Genomic DNA, 16816 nt, shown 5'->3' on the forward strand with positions numbered 1-16816 from the left:
CTCATTTGGTGTGCCAGGGATTAAGAGGGCAAAGCAGGAGGTTGCCAACATAGGAACTTTGTTAATATACGTATATACTGTATACATTTGAAGCAATCAGACCCTCTACATACGCTTCTTATTTGGTAGAGCACAGAAAACCCATTTGACTTTCTAAATAAGGGTTTTAACATGATTAGAGCCCTGTAGACATGAAATAACACCCCCATAGTCACTTTTCACTCCTATTATTCTTTTTTTTACACCACATTGTGCAACTGTGATGGTACTGGGACTCAAGACATTTGCTAGCTAGGAAGCTAGCGACGTAACCAGTTAGCGTGGAATTTATTTTTTTCTAAACTTACCAAGCAAAAAACTTACCACTTCCACACGAAATGGGAGGATATTTTTTTTCACTCTGTCATGGGGTCTTCAATTAAAATCGAGTCGGGTCTGTTTATGCAAATGTTTTCACATGGAAGAGATGTTCCATATTGTCTGTCAAACTGTTGGACCCATTCATGGAATTAAATAAATAAACACATAAATAAGCTAAATAAATCAGAAAAGCTGAATTTTTGATATGGCTTTTCCCATATAGCAGAAAAACATGATATCATTTATCCTGAATTTTTATCATGAAAATCGTATTTGTACAATATACAATGTTTCTCTCAGGATTTTTATTCCGGCATTTGTTCATATATCTTAAATTTTCTGATTTATTTTACTGTACATTCTCCTTATTCATTTATCGATTAGTCAAACACAGCCAACAAACTATCAGTAATTGCTCATCTTCGAGCAGGTTGAGGTCAAATTGCACTTTGAATTGTGTAAATGTCCCTACATCCCTCATTTATCATGGTTAATTGGTTCTAGAAATGCCTGTGATAAGTGAATTTCCACAAAGCAAGATTACTTATTCATAAATATGATATTTCTGGAGTTAGAGCATAAAAAACCTTTTGTACGACCCGACCTAAATACAGTTTGTAACATTATAAGAGCCCTCTAGCCATGAAATAACACCCCTATAGTCACTTCTACACCCCTGTGACATAAATAAAACATGTGTGTGTGTGTTGCTGTAAATGTGTTCCGATGACTCAAAGTTGAGTTTTAGCTTGGCGTGGTTTGCGGCGACAACAGTATCCCGTGTCAGGGATTATTATGCCTGTTGTGAGATCATTCGATGCTGCAATTAAAGCCAGCAAGTCTGGTGCTTGTGTGTCTCAACCAAAATTACAATAATATTACTGGCACAGAGTGACCGGTGTACAATAATACATATTAGCATATTGTGTCTTCTCAATGCTTCATCTTCATTTAGACATCTTTACGCTTGAAAAAGCTTCAAAAAATATGTCAAATTTAAATATGCAAATATTCTGACTAATAATAGGCGGCATTCAATCACAAATCACAAAAGATGATTTAGTCATTAGCATAGTTTTCAATAACCAGGATAGAGTGAAGGGACTGCAACATTGTGTTTGGATGTGGTAACCACAAATGAACGAGTCCTACCTTTAAGTAAAGTACCTAAAGGTACCTAAAGTACCTACCTTTGGGGCAGAGACCTCCACAGAGTTCGCATCTTTTCACACCGTTTTTCTCCACCTCCATTTTACCCGAGGGACAGTTGCTCACACAGGAGCTGCCATCCACCACAAAGTTTGCTGTGACAGGAGAGCATAGATGTTTGTTCAGGGGGGAAAACAGCACTCGGTGGAGGGTGGAGGGTGGGTGGAGGGATCCCATATCCATGTATCGGATCCATACTCGCATGATGATATTGTTATTGGTTTATTTTCACAAGTCTGCTTCTTATTTCTGGGTAGGACGCTACATAAATATGCATAAGAAGACCTGCAAGTACTCACTGGGACACTGGGCGACACAGATGGAGCCATATTGATACTTGGCGTTGGGGTTGGGCTCCAGTTTGAAGGTGTGCTTGTTGTAGATGACCGTCTGGGGACACTGAGGAACGCAGGAACCCGAGTTGTTGAAGTTCCTGCAAGCCTGCAAAAGGGGCAGAGGTTGCTTTGATACACGTCCCAGTCAGAGGCGCTGAAGCAGACATCTCGAGGGGGAAAAAAGACTCACAAAGCAGTTGGTATCCAAGGGTCCCGTGCAGCCCCCAGCACACTCGTTGTGGCAACACTCGCTGGGGTTTCTGCCAAAGCAGCGACCGTTGCACTGAGGGGCGCAGATTGTCTTTGTCACTGGGGGGGGGGCATTTAAGGACATGTTTATTTCATAATCACACACACATTTTTTTTTTTGGGGGGGGGGGGGGGGGTAAAAACACACTCACAGATCTGACATGTGTCGTTTCCTGGACCCCAACACGGTACGTCTTCACATGCTGCACTGCAAGGCTCTGATAAGGACACATAGTCGGTATTAAAGGAGGTCTTCTACGATGACTTTATGACAACTTTATTGGTATAGATATACAGATGAGACAATCACATTTCAAGAAAATATGATGCATATTTGACTAGGTGCCCCCACAAAAATGCACCCGCACCCTTAGACAGCACTTAATATAACCCGTAAGTACCTGCACACATTTGTGCTTTTAAGTCCCACCCTTTCAAAAACTTCTATGAAAACAGAACAGATTCATATTTTTATAATTTTTTTTGCTTAGATATCTCAATCAACTTGAGTTCTAATAAAAAAATAGCAAGCACATTAATATTTTGATGATTTTAATCCTCTAAATACCAATTTTACCCAATGACTGTTTTTGCTTTCAAATTAGTAAATAGATTAGTAAAATAGATTTGGATGCTTTGTTGTGGTTGTTTTTTTTTTTTGCATGGTCAGATTCCAAATACTCCCCCCCACCCTTTCGGGTCCCTAGAGGACAAAAAATGTCCCACTGGCTTCTATTACAAGCACCATTTTCCAACGCATTGTAGTTAGACAATGTAAACATCTTTTTTTTTAAATTTCAGAGTTTAATTTGGTTAAAAGTCCAATTTGTCCAATACTTCCTGTTTAGAATGAGATGACAATTTTTACATTAAGTGTTTGGACTCAGGTTGGGGGGCGTGGCTTAATGACGCAATGATCCCGGATGCCCATGATACTTTCCAAAAAAGTCATTATCAATGAGAAACAAAGTAAATATGTTTAGAACCTGGTTAGAAAACGCTACTCTGCTGTTGCTACTTCATGTGGGAGGGGTGAGCTTTTTGTTGTGCTTCTACCACAATTGTACGTTGAATGAAAATACATATGCTCATTCACGATGAGTGAACTGTCTAGCATTTTTTGCTACTGTGACAAACACAACAATTTTAATGCTAAAAAAACGACATATAAGAGATTTTCCAAACTTGCTCCATATGAACACATTGTAGAAATGCGGTAACAATGGTTGAACTGGCTTTAAAATACATTTACTGGCAAAATATAAGCTATCAGAAATGAGCTAGCTTACCTGACGCGCTGCCATTTTGGGTAACGTCGTGTCACGTGACTGTCACATGACAACATTTTGTAGTCATTTAAGGACTTAATGGCTTAAAAGTCCAGCACAACGTTGACCCATTTTAGGACATAGGTTTAGGAGATAGGTTTAAAAAAACAACCGAACCGAATATTCTATAATTTATATTTTTAAATAGGAATGTGGTAAAGAAATACTTTTTTATAATTAGGCAAAATATGACAGCACCTTGTTTTTAGACACATATATCGAAAGATGAAAAACACAAAATACATTCAAATATTTTAACATGTAAGCTACTATCCCATTTATCTAATGTTACTCATGTTTTAACTGTGTATTAACGAATGAATGTTGTATTTTGGTGTGTCTTCTACTCAGTTTACTTGTTTTTATTCAACTCCATTCTCCTGTAAAGTGTTTGAGTATTTTGAAAAGCACTATACAAATAAAATGTATTATTATTATTATTATTTGAAGGCACATAAAACACTATAATACACTATACCAAAAGATACCCGCATCTTCATTTTCATTCATCTTCTATTTTCTTTATTTTTCTGAGGCTGCGTCTCCCCTGACACGACAACAGCGCCCCAGGAGGAGGTTTTATTTTAAATTTTATTGAATTATCACAATAACATCTTTTATCTCCTTTTCGCTCACTGTCAGGTCCGTTGTCGTCGATGACGATGGGCGCCGTGCTGTCCTTCACGATGTCCAGCCAGGTGACCCGTGGGGCGTAGCTCAGGTACTTATTCTGGAAGATCTTCACCCCTCCCTCCAGTATCTCTGTGTTTGGCAGACATTGCACATGTAAATGAGGAGCTACTACGCTAACAAGCCACGACATGTTTATGACTCATCATATGAGTCTGGGATATTGCCTTTATTTGTGACGGAAGGGGCTCATGTTTCACTGGCAGTTGAGAGAACGTCATTGCTGGGACTTCACCACAACGACAGGTATGCTAAAGGCGTGGCGGGCGGCGCTGCATGGGTGTTCTAAAGCGCTCGCCCATATCTGCACACCCGCCCCACGCTCCCATGTAGAGTACAGCCTACCACGCGGCTGCTTGCTTACTGTACCTGTCAGGTGCGTCAGGCCCAGTTCCTGCAGGCCGTGCTGGCCGTCCTTTTGGTAGTTGACCATCACAGCCAAGGCGTACTGGTCCTCGTACAGGGTGGTGCCACGAATGACGCGCAGGTGGTCCAGCGGCAGGCGGCTGAACTCGTTGATGGCAAACAGGATGTAGCCTGTCACCTCCCTGATTGACTGTGGGTGGGGTGGGGTGGGGGGAAGGGGTACAACCACACTGTTAATTGCCGAGATACACATACTTCACAATATATTATAGAGAGAGAGAGAAAGAGAGAGAGATTTTTTATACTAAAATAAAAAAATTAGTGGGTTTTTATTTGTTGGTAATGGTAATATATATATATATATATATATATATATATATATATATATATATATATATATATATATATATATATATATATATATATATATATATATATATATATATATATATATATATGTGTGTGTGTGTGTATATATATATATATATATATATATATATATGTATATATATATATAAATTTTATAATATATAATATAATATAATATAATATAATATATATATTTTTTTTTAAATACTAAAAACAAACAAAATAATAACAAATAAGCATCTTTTTTACTCTAAATAAATACTACAAAATACAAACATTTAAACATAAATAAAAATATACAAAGCTAATAGTAAAAGTAAAATACTGTGTGTGTATTCAATAAAAAATAACAATACTAAAAATAATAAAATAAAAAGTGTTTATTTTTGTACTTTTACTATATACAGTATATGCCAGGGGTGGGCAAACTGCAGCCCGGGGGCCACATGCGGCCCACAAAGCGTTTGAATCCGGCCCGCCAGTTGTATTGTAAATTTTAAGTTTCAACTTTTAACATACAAACTGGCAACATGACTTGCAAGTCTTATATTGTAAAAAAAAAAAAAAACTGTAAAATTTAATTACATATTTTGATGTGGTCTGATGTTTAAAGTGCTCCTGATACAGCTGATAGTATAACATTTTTACAGATAAATTTAGACAAATAATTCAAGAAAAATTATAACCATAAAATTGTGTGTTAAATACACAATTTTGTTAACTCGATGCGGCCCACAAGCCAAAATATTTGCCCACCCCTGGTATATGCTGTAAAATAAATAAATGTCAAATAAGTGTATAAATAATAGTAATAAAATTAATTTATATAGCTATATAATTTTTAATACAAAAACAATAACATAAAATAATAACACAATAAGTGTCTATAAATACATACTACAAAATAAATATGTTTACAAATGAACAAAAATATACATAATTAATAGCAATAAAAGCACAATACTGTTTGTGTGTATAAAATATATTGCAAAAATAATAATAAAAATATTAAAAAAAAAAAGTGCCTTATTTTTGAGTTTGCCAACAGTGTATTAGCTTCCACTTAACGAGCGGACGAGTATAATTGGGTGATGATGACGTCGGTGCTCCGGTTGGGCGTCTTTACCTGCAGGAAGGAGAAGTCTCTGGTGTGCTCCATCATGGTGATCTCCAGGTTCCCCATGACGATCTCACAGCCCCTGTACCGCTCCCTCATCAAGTTGTACTGGATCTCAGAATTTCCCGTCATGCTCAAATCATTCTGGGTGCCGGTACACACCACCACTGAAAACAAATCAGAAAGGAAAAAACTGGTTTCCATTCAGTTTGCAACATATCGAAAGGTCAAACGGTTCTCTCATACAAACAATCACGTCATTGTTCACTGTACTTCCCAGGCCATAGCGACAATATTCACAAGAGCGAGGGTGTCGAAATCTTTTCCACCCCCCCCCAAAAAAAAAACAAACTGAATGAAGCCTTTTGGTTAGTAAATACACCAACAACTCCCCAAACATCCCAGCTTTGTGTCCTCATTCATAAAGTAAATAGTATAAGTATAAGTATAACTACAAGTATATCAAACTTTATTGTCGACTGTCAATTTCCAATACCAATATGCGTAGAATGAACAAGTATGTGTTGTATACAGCATTTTTTAAATATACTTTTTTATGATCTGGAAAAAAATCACACACTGATATCACCCAATATTTAATATTTTTATGCTAATATCAGGCCGAGAATTATGGGTACCCATAATACTAATATATATATGTATATTTAATATGCATTTTCATCAATCTTTCCCTTCATTTATCCTCATTTAGTTACAGTATGTGTTACAGTATATTCCAAAATTGAATACATTCATTAAAAAATATATATATTCATTACTATGATACCCGAGTTCGATTCCACCCTCGGCCATCTCTGTGTGGAGTTTGCATGTTCTCCCCGTGCATGCGTGGGTTTTCTCCGGTTTCCTCCCACATTCCAAAAACATGCTAGGTTAATTAGCCACTCCAAATTGTCCATAGGTATGAATGTGAGTGTGAATGGTTGTTTGTCTATATGTGCCCTGGGATTGGCTGGCCACCAGTCCAGGGTGTACCCTGCCTCTCGCCCGAAAAGAAAGAATGAATAAATGAAAAATAATAATAATAATAACAAAAAAGGGCTGCACGGCGGTTGAGTGGTTAGCGCACAGCCCTCACAGCTAGGAGACCCGAGTTCAATTCCACCCTCGGCCATCTCTGTGTGGAGTTTGCATGTTCTCCCCGTGCATGCGTGGGTTTTCTCCGGGTACTCCGGTTTCCTCCCACATTCCAAAAAAACATGCTAGGTTAATTAGCCACTCCAAATTGTCCATAGGTATGAATGTGAGTGTGAATGGTTGTTTGTCTATATGTGCCCTGGGATTGGCTGGCCCTACCTCTCGCCCAAAGACAGCTGGGATAGGCTCCAGCGCCCCATGTGACCCCCGTGAGGATAAGCGGTAGAAAATGAATGAATATTATTTATTTTAGTTTTTTAATCTTTCCATTATGTTTTTATTATTTTATGTATTTTGAAATGAGACAGTCTTATTCCAAAATGGAATAAATTCATTTTTCCCTCAAACAGCCCATAATAACAACATAAAATATATATTTCTGAAATGATTGTTTTGTAAAAATCCAAACCATGGCCACCACATGAGCATATTAAATATTAAGTATTGTAAGTATTCCCAGCCAATACTTTGTTTCTGCACCAGTGGTGGTCATTGCAGCATGACGTCTCTATGAATATGATACAAAGTGTATTTCATGTTGCAAGAAGTGGGTCTGTGCACGCACACAATGAATGTCTGTGCTGTAAGAAGGAGTGTATGCGCAGGAGGAGGGGGGTGGGGGTGGGGGGGGGGGCATACAGTACATTTAGATAAGGCCTTGTTTATGTCAACTTCAGCCTGCTTTGTTATTCAAATGTCAACCAGCCCAGAAGCCACACAGAGGACACGCAAAAAACACTCACTCTGGGTTCCATTGGAAGTCGTACCGATCCATGATACATCATGTGGATTATTATGGCTGGCCCCCACCACTAGGACTAGGACCCTGGACTTATTATGGCTGGCCCCCACCACTAGGACTAGGACCCTGGACTTATTATGGCTGGCCCCCGAGCCAGGACTAGGACCCTGGACTTATTATGGCTGGCCCCCAGGACTAGGACTAGGACCCTGGACTTATTATGGCTGGCCCCCAGGACTAGGACTAGGACCCTGGACTTATTATGGCTGGCCCCCAGGACTAGGACTAGGACCCTGGACTTATTTTGGCTGGCCCCCACCACTAGGACTAAGACCCTGGACTTATTATGGCTGGCCCCCACCACTAGGACTAGGACCCTGGACTTATTATGGCTGGCCCCCACCACTAGGACTAGGACCCTGGACTTATTATGGCTGGCCCCCACCACTAGGACTAGGACCCTGGACTTATTATGGCTGGCCCCCACCACTAGGACTAGGACCCTGCACTTATTATGGCTGGCCCCCACCACTAGGACTAGGACCCTGGACTTATTATGGCTGGCCCCCACCACTAGGACTAGGACCCTGGACTTATTATGGCTGGCCCCCACCACTAGGACTAGGACCCTGGACTTATTATGGCTGGCCCCCGAGCCAGGACTAGGACCCTGGACTTATTATGGCTGGCCCCCAGGACTAGGACTAGGACCCTGGACTTATTATGGCTGGCCCCCAGGACTAGGACTAGGACCCTGGACTTATTTTGGCTGGCCCCCACCACTAGGACTAAGACCCTGGACTTATTATGGCTGGCCCCCACCACTAGGACTAGGACCCTGGACTTATTATGGCTGGCCCCCACCACTAGGACTAGGACCCTGGACTTATTATGGCTGGCCCCCACCACTAGGACTAGGACCCTGGACTTATTATGGCTGGCCCCCACCACTAGGACTAGGACCCTGCACTTATTATGGCTGGCCCCCACCACTAGGACTAGGACCCTGGACTTATTATGGCTGGCCCCCACCACTAGGACTAGGACCCTGGACTTATTATGGCTGGCCCCCACCACTAGGACTAGGACCCTGGACTTATTATGGCTGGCCCCCACCACTAGGACTAGGACCCTGGACTTATTATGGCTGGCCCCCACCACTAGGACTAGGACCCTGGACTTATTATGGCTGGCCCCCAGGACTAGGACTAGGACCCTGGACTTATTATGGCTGGCCCCCACCACTAGGACTAGGACCCTGGACTTATTATGGCTGGCCCCCGAGCCAGGACTAGGACCCTGGACTTATTATGGCTGGCCCCCACCACTAGGACTAGGACCCTGGACTTATTATGGCTGGCCCCCACCACTAGGACTAGGACCCTGGACTTATTATGGCTGGCCCCCACCACTAGGACTAGGACCCTGGACTTATTATGGCTGGCCCCCACCACTAGGACTAGGACCCTGGACTTATTATGGCTGGCCCCCACCACGAGGACTAGGACCCTGGACTTATTATGGCTGGCCCCCAGGACTAGGACTAGGACCCTGCACTTATTATGGCTGGCCCCCACCACTAGGACTAGGACCCTGGACTTATTATGGCTGGCCCCCAGGACTAGGACTAGGACCCTGGACTTATTATGGCTGGCCCCCAGGACTAGGACTAGGACCCTAGACTTATTATGGCTGGCCCCCACCACGAGGACTAGGACCCTGGACTTATTATGGCTGGCCCCCACCACTAGGACTAGGACCCTGGACTTATTACGGCTGGCCCCCAGGACTAGGACTAGGACTAGGACCCTGGACTTATTATGGCTGGCCCCCAGGACTAGGACTAGGACCCTGGACTTATTATGGCTGGCCCCACCACTAGGACTAGGACCCTGGACTTATTATGGCTGGCCCCCACCACTAGGACTAGGACCCTAGACTTATTACGGCTGGCCCCCAGGACTAGGACTAGGACCCTGGACTTATTATGGCTGGCCCCCACCACTAGGACTAGGACCCTGGACTTATTATGGCTGGCCCCCACCACTAGGACTAGGACCCTGGACTTATTATGGCTGGCCCCCACCACTAGGACTAGGACCCTGGACTTATTATGGCTGGCCCCCAGGACTAGGACTAGGACCCTGGACTTATTATGGCTGGCCCCCAGGACTAGGACTAGGACCCTAGACTTATTATGGCTGGCCCCCACCACGAGGACTAGGACCCTGGACTTATTATGGCTGGCCCCCAGGACTAGGACTAGGACCCTGGACTTATTATGGCTGGCCCCCACCACTAGGACTAGGACCCTGGACTTATTATGGCTGGCCCCCAGGACTAGGACTAGGACCCTGGACTTATTATGGCTGGCCCCCACCACTAGGACTAGGACCCTAGACTTATTACGGCTGGCCCCCAGGACTAGGACTAGGACCCTGGACTTATTATGGCTGGCCCCCACCACTAGGACTAGGACCCTGGACTTATTATGGCTGGCCCCCACCACTAGGACTAGGACCCTGGACTTATTATGGCTGGCCCCCACCACTAGGACTAGGACCCTGGACTTATTATGGCTGGCCCCCAGGACTAGGACTAGGACCCTGGACTTATTATGGCTGGCCCCCAGGACTAGGACTAGGACCCTGGACTTATTATGGCTGGCCCCCAGGACTAGGACTAGGACCCTGGACTTATTATGGCTGGCCCCCAGGACTAGGACTAGGACCCTGGACTTATTATGGCTGGCCCCCACCACTAGGACTAGGACCCTGGACTTATTATGGCTGGCCCCCAGGACTAGGACTAGGACCCTGGACTTATTATGGCTGGCCCCCAGGACTAGGACTAGGACCCTCCCCTATATGACATGCAGGACTTATTATGGCTGGCCCCCGAGCCAGGACTAGGACCGTATATAGAGGATCTTTGACTAGACTTTTTAGCAGTAGGTTTTTAAAAACAGCAGAATCGTGTCATTTAGAGGATCTTTGACTAGAGCACTCCTGGTATATAGAGGATCTTTGTTATATAGAGAACCTTTTTAGCAGTAGGTTCCTAAAAACAGCAGAATCGTGTCATATAGAGGATCTTTGACTAGAGCACTCCTGGTATATAGAGGATCTTTGACTAGACTTTTTAGCAGTAGGTTCCTAAAAACAGCAGAGTCATGCCATATACAGGATTTTGACTAGAGCACTCCTGTTATATAGAGGATCTTTGTTATATAGAGAACCTTTTTAGCAGTAGGTTCCTAAAAACAGCAGAATCGTGTCATATAGAGGATCTTTGACTAGAGCACTCCTGGTATATAGAGGATCTTTGACTAGACTTTTTGGCAGTAGGCTCCTAAAAACAGCAGAATCGTGTCATATAGAGGATCTTTGACTAGAGCACTCCTGGTATATAGAGGATCTTTGACTAGACTTTTTAGCAGTAGGTTCCTAAAAACAGCAGAGTCATGCCATATACAGGATCTTTGACTAGAGCATTCCTGGTATATAGAGGATCTTTGACTAAGACTTGTTAGCAGTAGGTTCCTAAAAACAGCAGAGTCATGCCATATACAGGATCTTTGACTAGAGCACTCCTGGTATATAGAGGATCTTTGACTAGACTTTTTAGCAGTAGGTTCCTAAAAACAGCAGAGTCGTGTCATATAGAGGATCTTTGACTAGACTTTTTAGCACTAGGTTCCTAAAAACAGCAGAGTCATGCCATATACAGGATCTTTGACTAGAGCACTCCTGGTATATAGAGGATCTTTGACTAGACTTTTTCGCAGTAGGTTCCTAAAAACAGCAGAGTCATGCCATATACAGGATCTTTGACTAGAGCACTCCTGGTATATAGAGGATCTTTGACTAGACTTTTTGGCAGTAGGTTCCTAAAAACAGCAGAGTGCTCCTGTCATACAGTATAGAGGATTTTTGACGAGTAGCGTTTTTACAGTCGGCTGTTAAAAACAGCAGAGCACTCTTATATAGAGGATCTTTGCCAGATCTTTGGTGCCGGGCGCTGCTCTAAGGCGACTCCAAAGGTAGAAATGTGTCCATAAAGTTCTGATAAGACCTGCTACCTGATATTATTTTTGGGGTCAGGTCACTGAATCACATGCTTAGCCCCAAGAAATGGTCACATGGTCACATGGTCACATGGTCACATGGTCACATGGTCACATGGTGTCATGCTAAAGGACGTAAAGGTTGCGTCACGGCCAAAATGGAACCTCGATGGCGGGAAAGGTAACAACTTATTGACCGACACCATCAGTGTTGCAGATGCTAACCTGCACGCTAACCTCTCGATCCGAGGAATGCACAGGGCGACCGAGAGTACAGTCGTTGAACACGTTGGGGGGGGTGGCGGGTGGGGGGGGTAATGGCATGAGCGCCGTGCAAACAATGCACAGGCTGCAGCTGGGGGAGGCTGGGAATGTCAACAGGCCGAGTGGGTTTTCTGTCAAAGGACGACTTTCAGCGCTGGCAGATGGATGGCGGTTGAGAGAGAGAGAGAGAGAGGGAGAGGGAGAGAGGGAGAGAGAGAGAGAGAGGGAGAGAGAGAGAAAGGGATTGGCGTGAACATGCATGCAGATAAACAATGGCCTCCTTTTTGAAAGATGGCTAAACTGTAGCATGACGATGTTGCACATCTGATACAACATCACACTCCTTTGACTCCTTCGACTCATTTGACTCCTTTGACTCCTTCGACTCATTTGACTCCTTCGACTCCAAACCTCCACCGTGTTTGTGCAATCAGGAGGGAGCGCTCTGACGAGACCGTTTTCATAATGTTATGATTTTTTTTCTCGTGAATTTTTAACTTAATTCTCGTCATATTACAATATTTTTTTAAAAAATTTACAAATTTATTCTTGTAATATTATGATTCTTTTCTTGTAAATTTACAACTTTATTCTCATAATATTACCATTTTTTATCGTAAATTTACAACTTTATTCTTGTAATATTATGATTTTTTTTCTTGTAAATTTACAACTTTATTCTCATAATATTACCATTTTTTGTCGTAAATTTACAACTTTATTCTTGTAATATTATGATTTTTTTGTTGTAAATTTACAACTTTATTCTCATATTATTACCATTTTTTGTCGTAAATTTACAACTTTATTCTTGTAATATTATGATTCTTTTCTTGTAAATGTACAACTTTATTCTCATAATATTACCATTTTTTGTCGTAAATTTACAACTTTATTCTTGTAATATTATGATTTTTTTGTTATAAATTTATAACTTTATTCCTGTAATATTATGATTTTTTTGTTATAAATTTATAACTTTATTCCTGTAATATTATAATTTTTTCTTTTACGTTTATAACTTTATTCTTATAATTTTAAGATTTTTTTCTTGCAAATGTACAACTTTATTCTTGTGATATTAGAATTTTTTCTCATACATTTATGTCTTCATTTTAAAAATTGCAGATCATTTTAATATTTAGTCAACAGGCATCGCCAGAGACAGCTATGACATTATGACTTTTCCCCCAAACTTTTTTCTGGTGAATTCACAGCTTTATTATGGTAAATAATATCAACACTTTTATTCTCCTAAATTCAACATTTTTTTCCTCACAAATGTACAACTTTATTCCGGAAAATATATGATTTATGACTAAGTGGCAAACTTATGACTTTAAAGAAAGTCTTGTAAATGTATGACTTTATTCTGATAAATTTATGACTTTATTCAAAAATTAAAATTACTTTATTCTTTTATTTTTTACAACTTTTTTTCCTCCCAAATGTACAACTTAATTTTCGAAAGATCCGATTTTTTAATACTCGGTTGTAACACGCATTGCCTGAGACAGCTACACGTGGGGGGCCTTTTGTGACCCTTGACCTTGGATAAAGGTCATATTACGACTCTTTTTCTTGTTAATTGACGACTCTTTTTTGCACATTTTTCTGAAATTTTTGCACAAAAAATGTTGATACAAAATAGAACATTTCTGACTTTTGTCGATTCCTAAGAGCGCTCCTTAGCTAATAGATGATCTTTGACACGCGTTTCTACAGTTGGTCTGTGAAAGGAGCAGAGTACACTCACTGAAAGTGAACTTATTGATTTAATCGTGTTAAAAAAAGAGTAGAAACACTCGAGTCAACACAAGAAAGGACCCAAAGGATGACATAAGAGGAGATTTTTGGGAACACTCGGGTTCAAAAACCTCCAAATAATTGTCCTGTTTTTATGCCAATGTAGCCTGGTATGTCACACAAGAAGACGGCGCAGCACGGATCAGGTTTTGGTGTTGTCGTTACCGAGATTCCACCTCGGAGACAGAATGGGGGAAGGCGGGGCGGAGGTAATAATCAGCTCGGAGTGGAGCCTTTGCGACAATGAGCGAGGTCAACAGAAACTTGGCACGAGATTGCGCCCGAACGAGCGGGTGGAATATGTCAACAAATGTGTCAGATTTGCGTGCGAAGGAGCGCATGAATGCTACGCTCACTTGTTGGATGAATCACTTGGGATCGTTTACTTGACATGCGTCGCTTTTATGTGAAAACAACGAATGCAGCATCAGTGTAGCATCAGAAATGAACATATAGCAGCCGTGCTAGCTCTGGGGTACGCCTAAAGCATGAGACATTTTGCTAGTAGCATCTTAATCACATCCATTGTAACAACAAACCACAAGTCATCACACAATTCAGTAGAAAGACTCCAAACCAACCAAAAGTCAGAACAGAGACAATACGGCTAAATAAACATGTCACTCAATCACCCTTCTTGCAAGTTACTTGCAAGACTGGAAATATTCCACAAGGTCAGGGAAATTGTAGTTAGCATAACAGAACAAAGTCATTGAAGTCACGTGACTGCGAGTATCTAAAGACAGCAGCAATTTGGGGCAGAATAAATCATCATAAGGGCTCCAAATACGCCTCAAAATAGTCCACAAAGTCATAGAAATGTCAGTACTACACCAGAATAAACCGTTTTATTGAAATTGCAGTAAAATAGTCGATTAATAAGTGTTGTTGCACGAATGAGGTTCCTCCTGTTGCGAGTAATTCATGACTGCAACATCGTGACAAAGAAATAATCAGACGGCTTCCAAATAAGACTTGAAACAGTCCACCAAGTCATAGAAATTGCAGTTGAAATAGAATTACAAGCATACAGTAACTAATATTTATAATAAAATATAAACTTAATATCATAAAATATTGACTTAACATAATTAAATCATTATTTGGAAAATATATACATTTAACAAAATACAATATTTACCAAAAATGTCACATTTTAATAATTTTTAAATAAATAAAAAATTTGAATATTTATGAATGCATATTTATAATAAAGCATTTTTTTTAAAACTAATACATATTTAAAAATATATTTATAATATAATTAAAAATATAATATAATATTCATGATAGTTTTTTCTCATTAATTGTTTTTGGGTATACATATGTTTTTTTACTAACATTTTATGAAATAAATTTACTTTTGAAAGACATTTACAATAAAATATCTATTAATGATTAAATATAATTAAATAATAATTAATAATTAAATATAGTATATTTGTAACCTATCAAATATTTACAATGAAATTTTAGTATTTAAAATTATATATATTATTTTTTAATATTTATAGCATTAAAATATTGACACAAACCATTTTTTAATAACATTTTATTAAATAAATTTACTTTTAAAAGACATTTATAATAAAATATCTAATAATAATTAAATAATAATTAATAATTAAATGTAGTATATTTGTAACCTATCAAATATTTACAATAAAATTCTAGTATTTAAAATTATATATATTATTTTTTAATATTTATAGCATTAAAATATTGACAAAAACAATTTTTAATAACATTTTGTTAAATAAATGTACTTTTAAAAGACATTTACAATAAAATATCTAATAATAATTAAATAATAATTAATAATTAAATGTAGTATATTTGTAACCTATCAAATATTTACAATAAAATACTAGTATTTTAAATAATATATATATTTTTGAATATTTATAGCATCAAAATATTGACAAAAACAATTTCTAATAGAGAAAAATAATCTTTTTTTGGGCGACAAAGCTTTTTGAAAAGAATCCAACGAGTGCTGAAACACACCAAGGATGATGACTGGAAAGGATGACTGGAGTTTAGACTTCAGTTGCCCTCAAAGTCTTGGCTGGTGTGTTGAAATGTTGCACAACTGTGTGTGTGTGTGTGTGTGTGTGTGTGTGTGCGGTGGGAGCGGTGCAGGTGAGTCAGAGCAAACAGGTTGTGGAGTTTGCGGAGCAGGTTGTGACTTTGTGGCGGACATGCAGGTGTTTTTTGGTCAGCATCGGAGAGTTCGACTTACGACCTCCACAGGGTAATCGCATCTGTGTGTGTGTGTGTGTGTGTGTGTGTGAGAGAGAGCCCACCTTCTTGAGTCTGAGCAGTGCAGGACCTCAGCAGGACCAAGAGCAGCAGCGCCTGCTGCACCTTCCTCCCCAGCGGCGTCATCCTCCTTCAAAAGGTCAGGGTCAGCATCCTCCGAAGAAAAGTCCCCATCAAGAGCCCGTGAAGGTAAAAGAGCCAGGAAGACCAGGCCACGTCTGCTCCGTGAGCCGTGTGGGATCTGGGAATGAGAGCAGCAGTGATTGGAGCACCGCTGGGGGCCAATCACGGAACGGAGCGTCTCTCTCTCTCTCTCTCTCTCTCGCTCTGATTTAAATGGGAGGGACTAAACACACACAGCTTGGTAGAATGTATTATGACTTCATTTTCATCCATCCCAACTAATTACTAATAATTAGTGTTGTCAAAGTTCACGCCTTCACTACGCATGGCTTCGCTACACGCCCTAAAAGAAGAATAATGTGTGGCACAGCA

The 16816-nt window shown here is 40.3% G+C and overlaps 1 protein-coding gene across 3 annotated transcripts in view; it reads right to left on the reverse strand.

Moving 5' to 3' along the window:
- The window catches only part of LOC131106104 (receptor tyrosine-protein kinase erbB-3-like), a 31424-nt gene extending 14843 nt beyond the window's left edge, over positions 1 to 16581 (reverse strand). For all 3 annotated transcript variants that reach the window (XM_058054876.1, XM_058054875.1, XM_058054874.1), the window contains exons 1-8: positions 16366 to 16581; positions 6033 to 6190; positions 4541 to 4727; positions 4118 to 4243; positions 2306 to 2371; positions 2095 to 2213; positions 1869 to 2010; positions 1551 to 1664 (exon numbers count right to left, since the gene is read on the reverse strand). In XM_058054876.1, the coding sequence (XP_057910859.1) occupies positions 1551 to 1664; positions 1869 to 2010; positions 2095 to 2213; positions 2306 to 2371; positions 4118 to 4243; positions 4541 to 4727; positions 6033 to 6190; positions 16366 to 16447 (994 nt within the window). In that variant the 5' untranslated portion in view covers positions 16448 to 16581. The remainder of the gene's footprint in view (positions 1 to 1550; positions 1665 to 1868; positions 2011 to 2094; positions 2214 to 2305; positions 2372 to 4117; positions 4244 to 4540; positions 4728 to 6032; positions 6191 to 16365) is intronic.
- Positions 16582 to 16816: the final 235 nt, after the last annotated feature.

This window comes from Doryrhamphus excisus, chromosome 18 (genome assembly GCF_030265055.1).
Source record: "Doryrhamphus excisus isolate RoL2022-K1 chromosome 18, RoL_Dexc_1.0, whole genome shotgun sequence".
Classification (NCBI taxonomy): Eukaryota; Metazoa; Chordata; class Actinopteri; order Syngnathiformes; family Syngnathidae; genus Doryrhamphus; species Doryrhamphus excisus.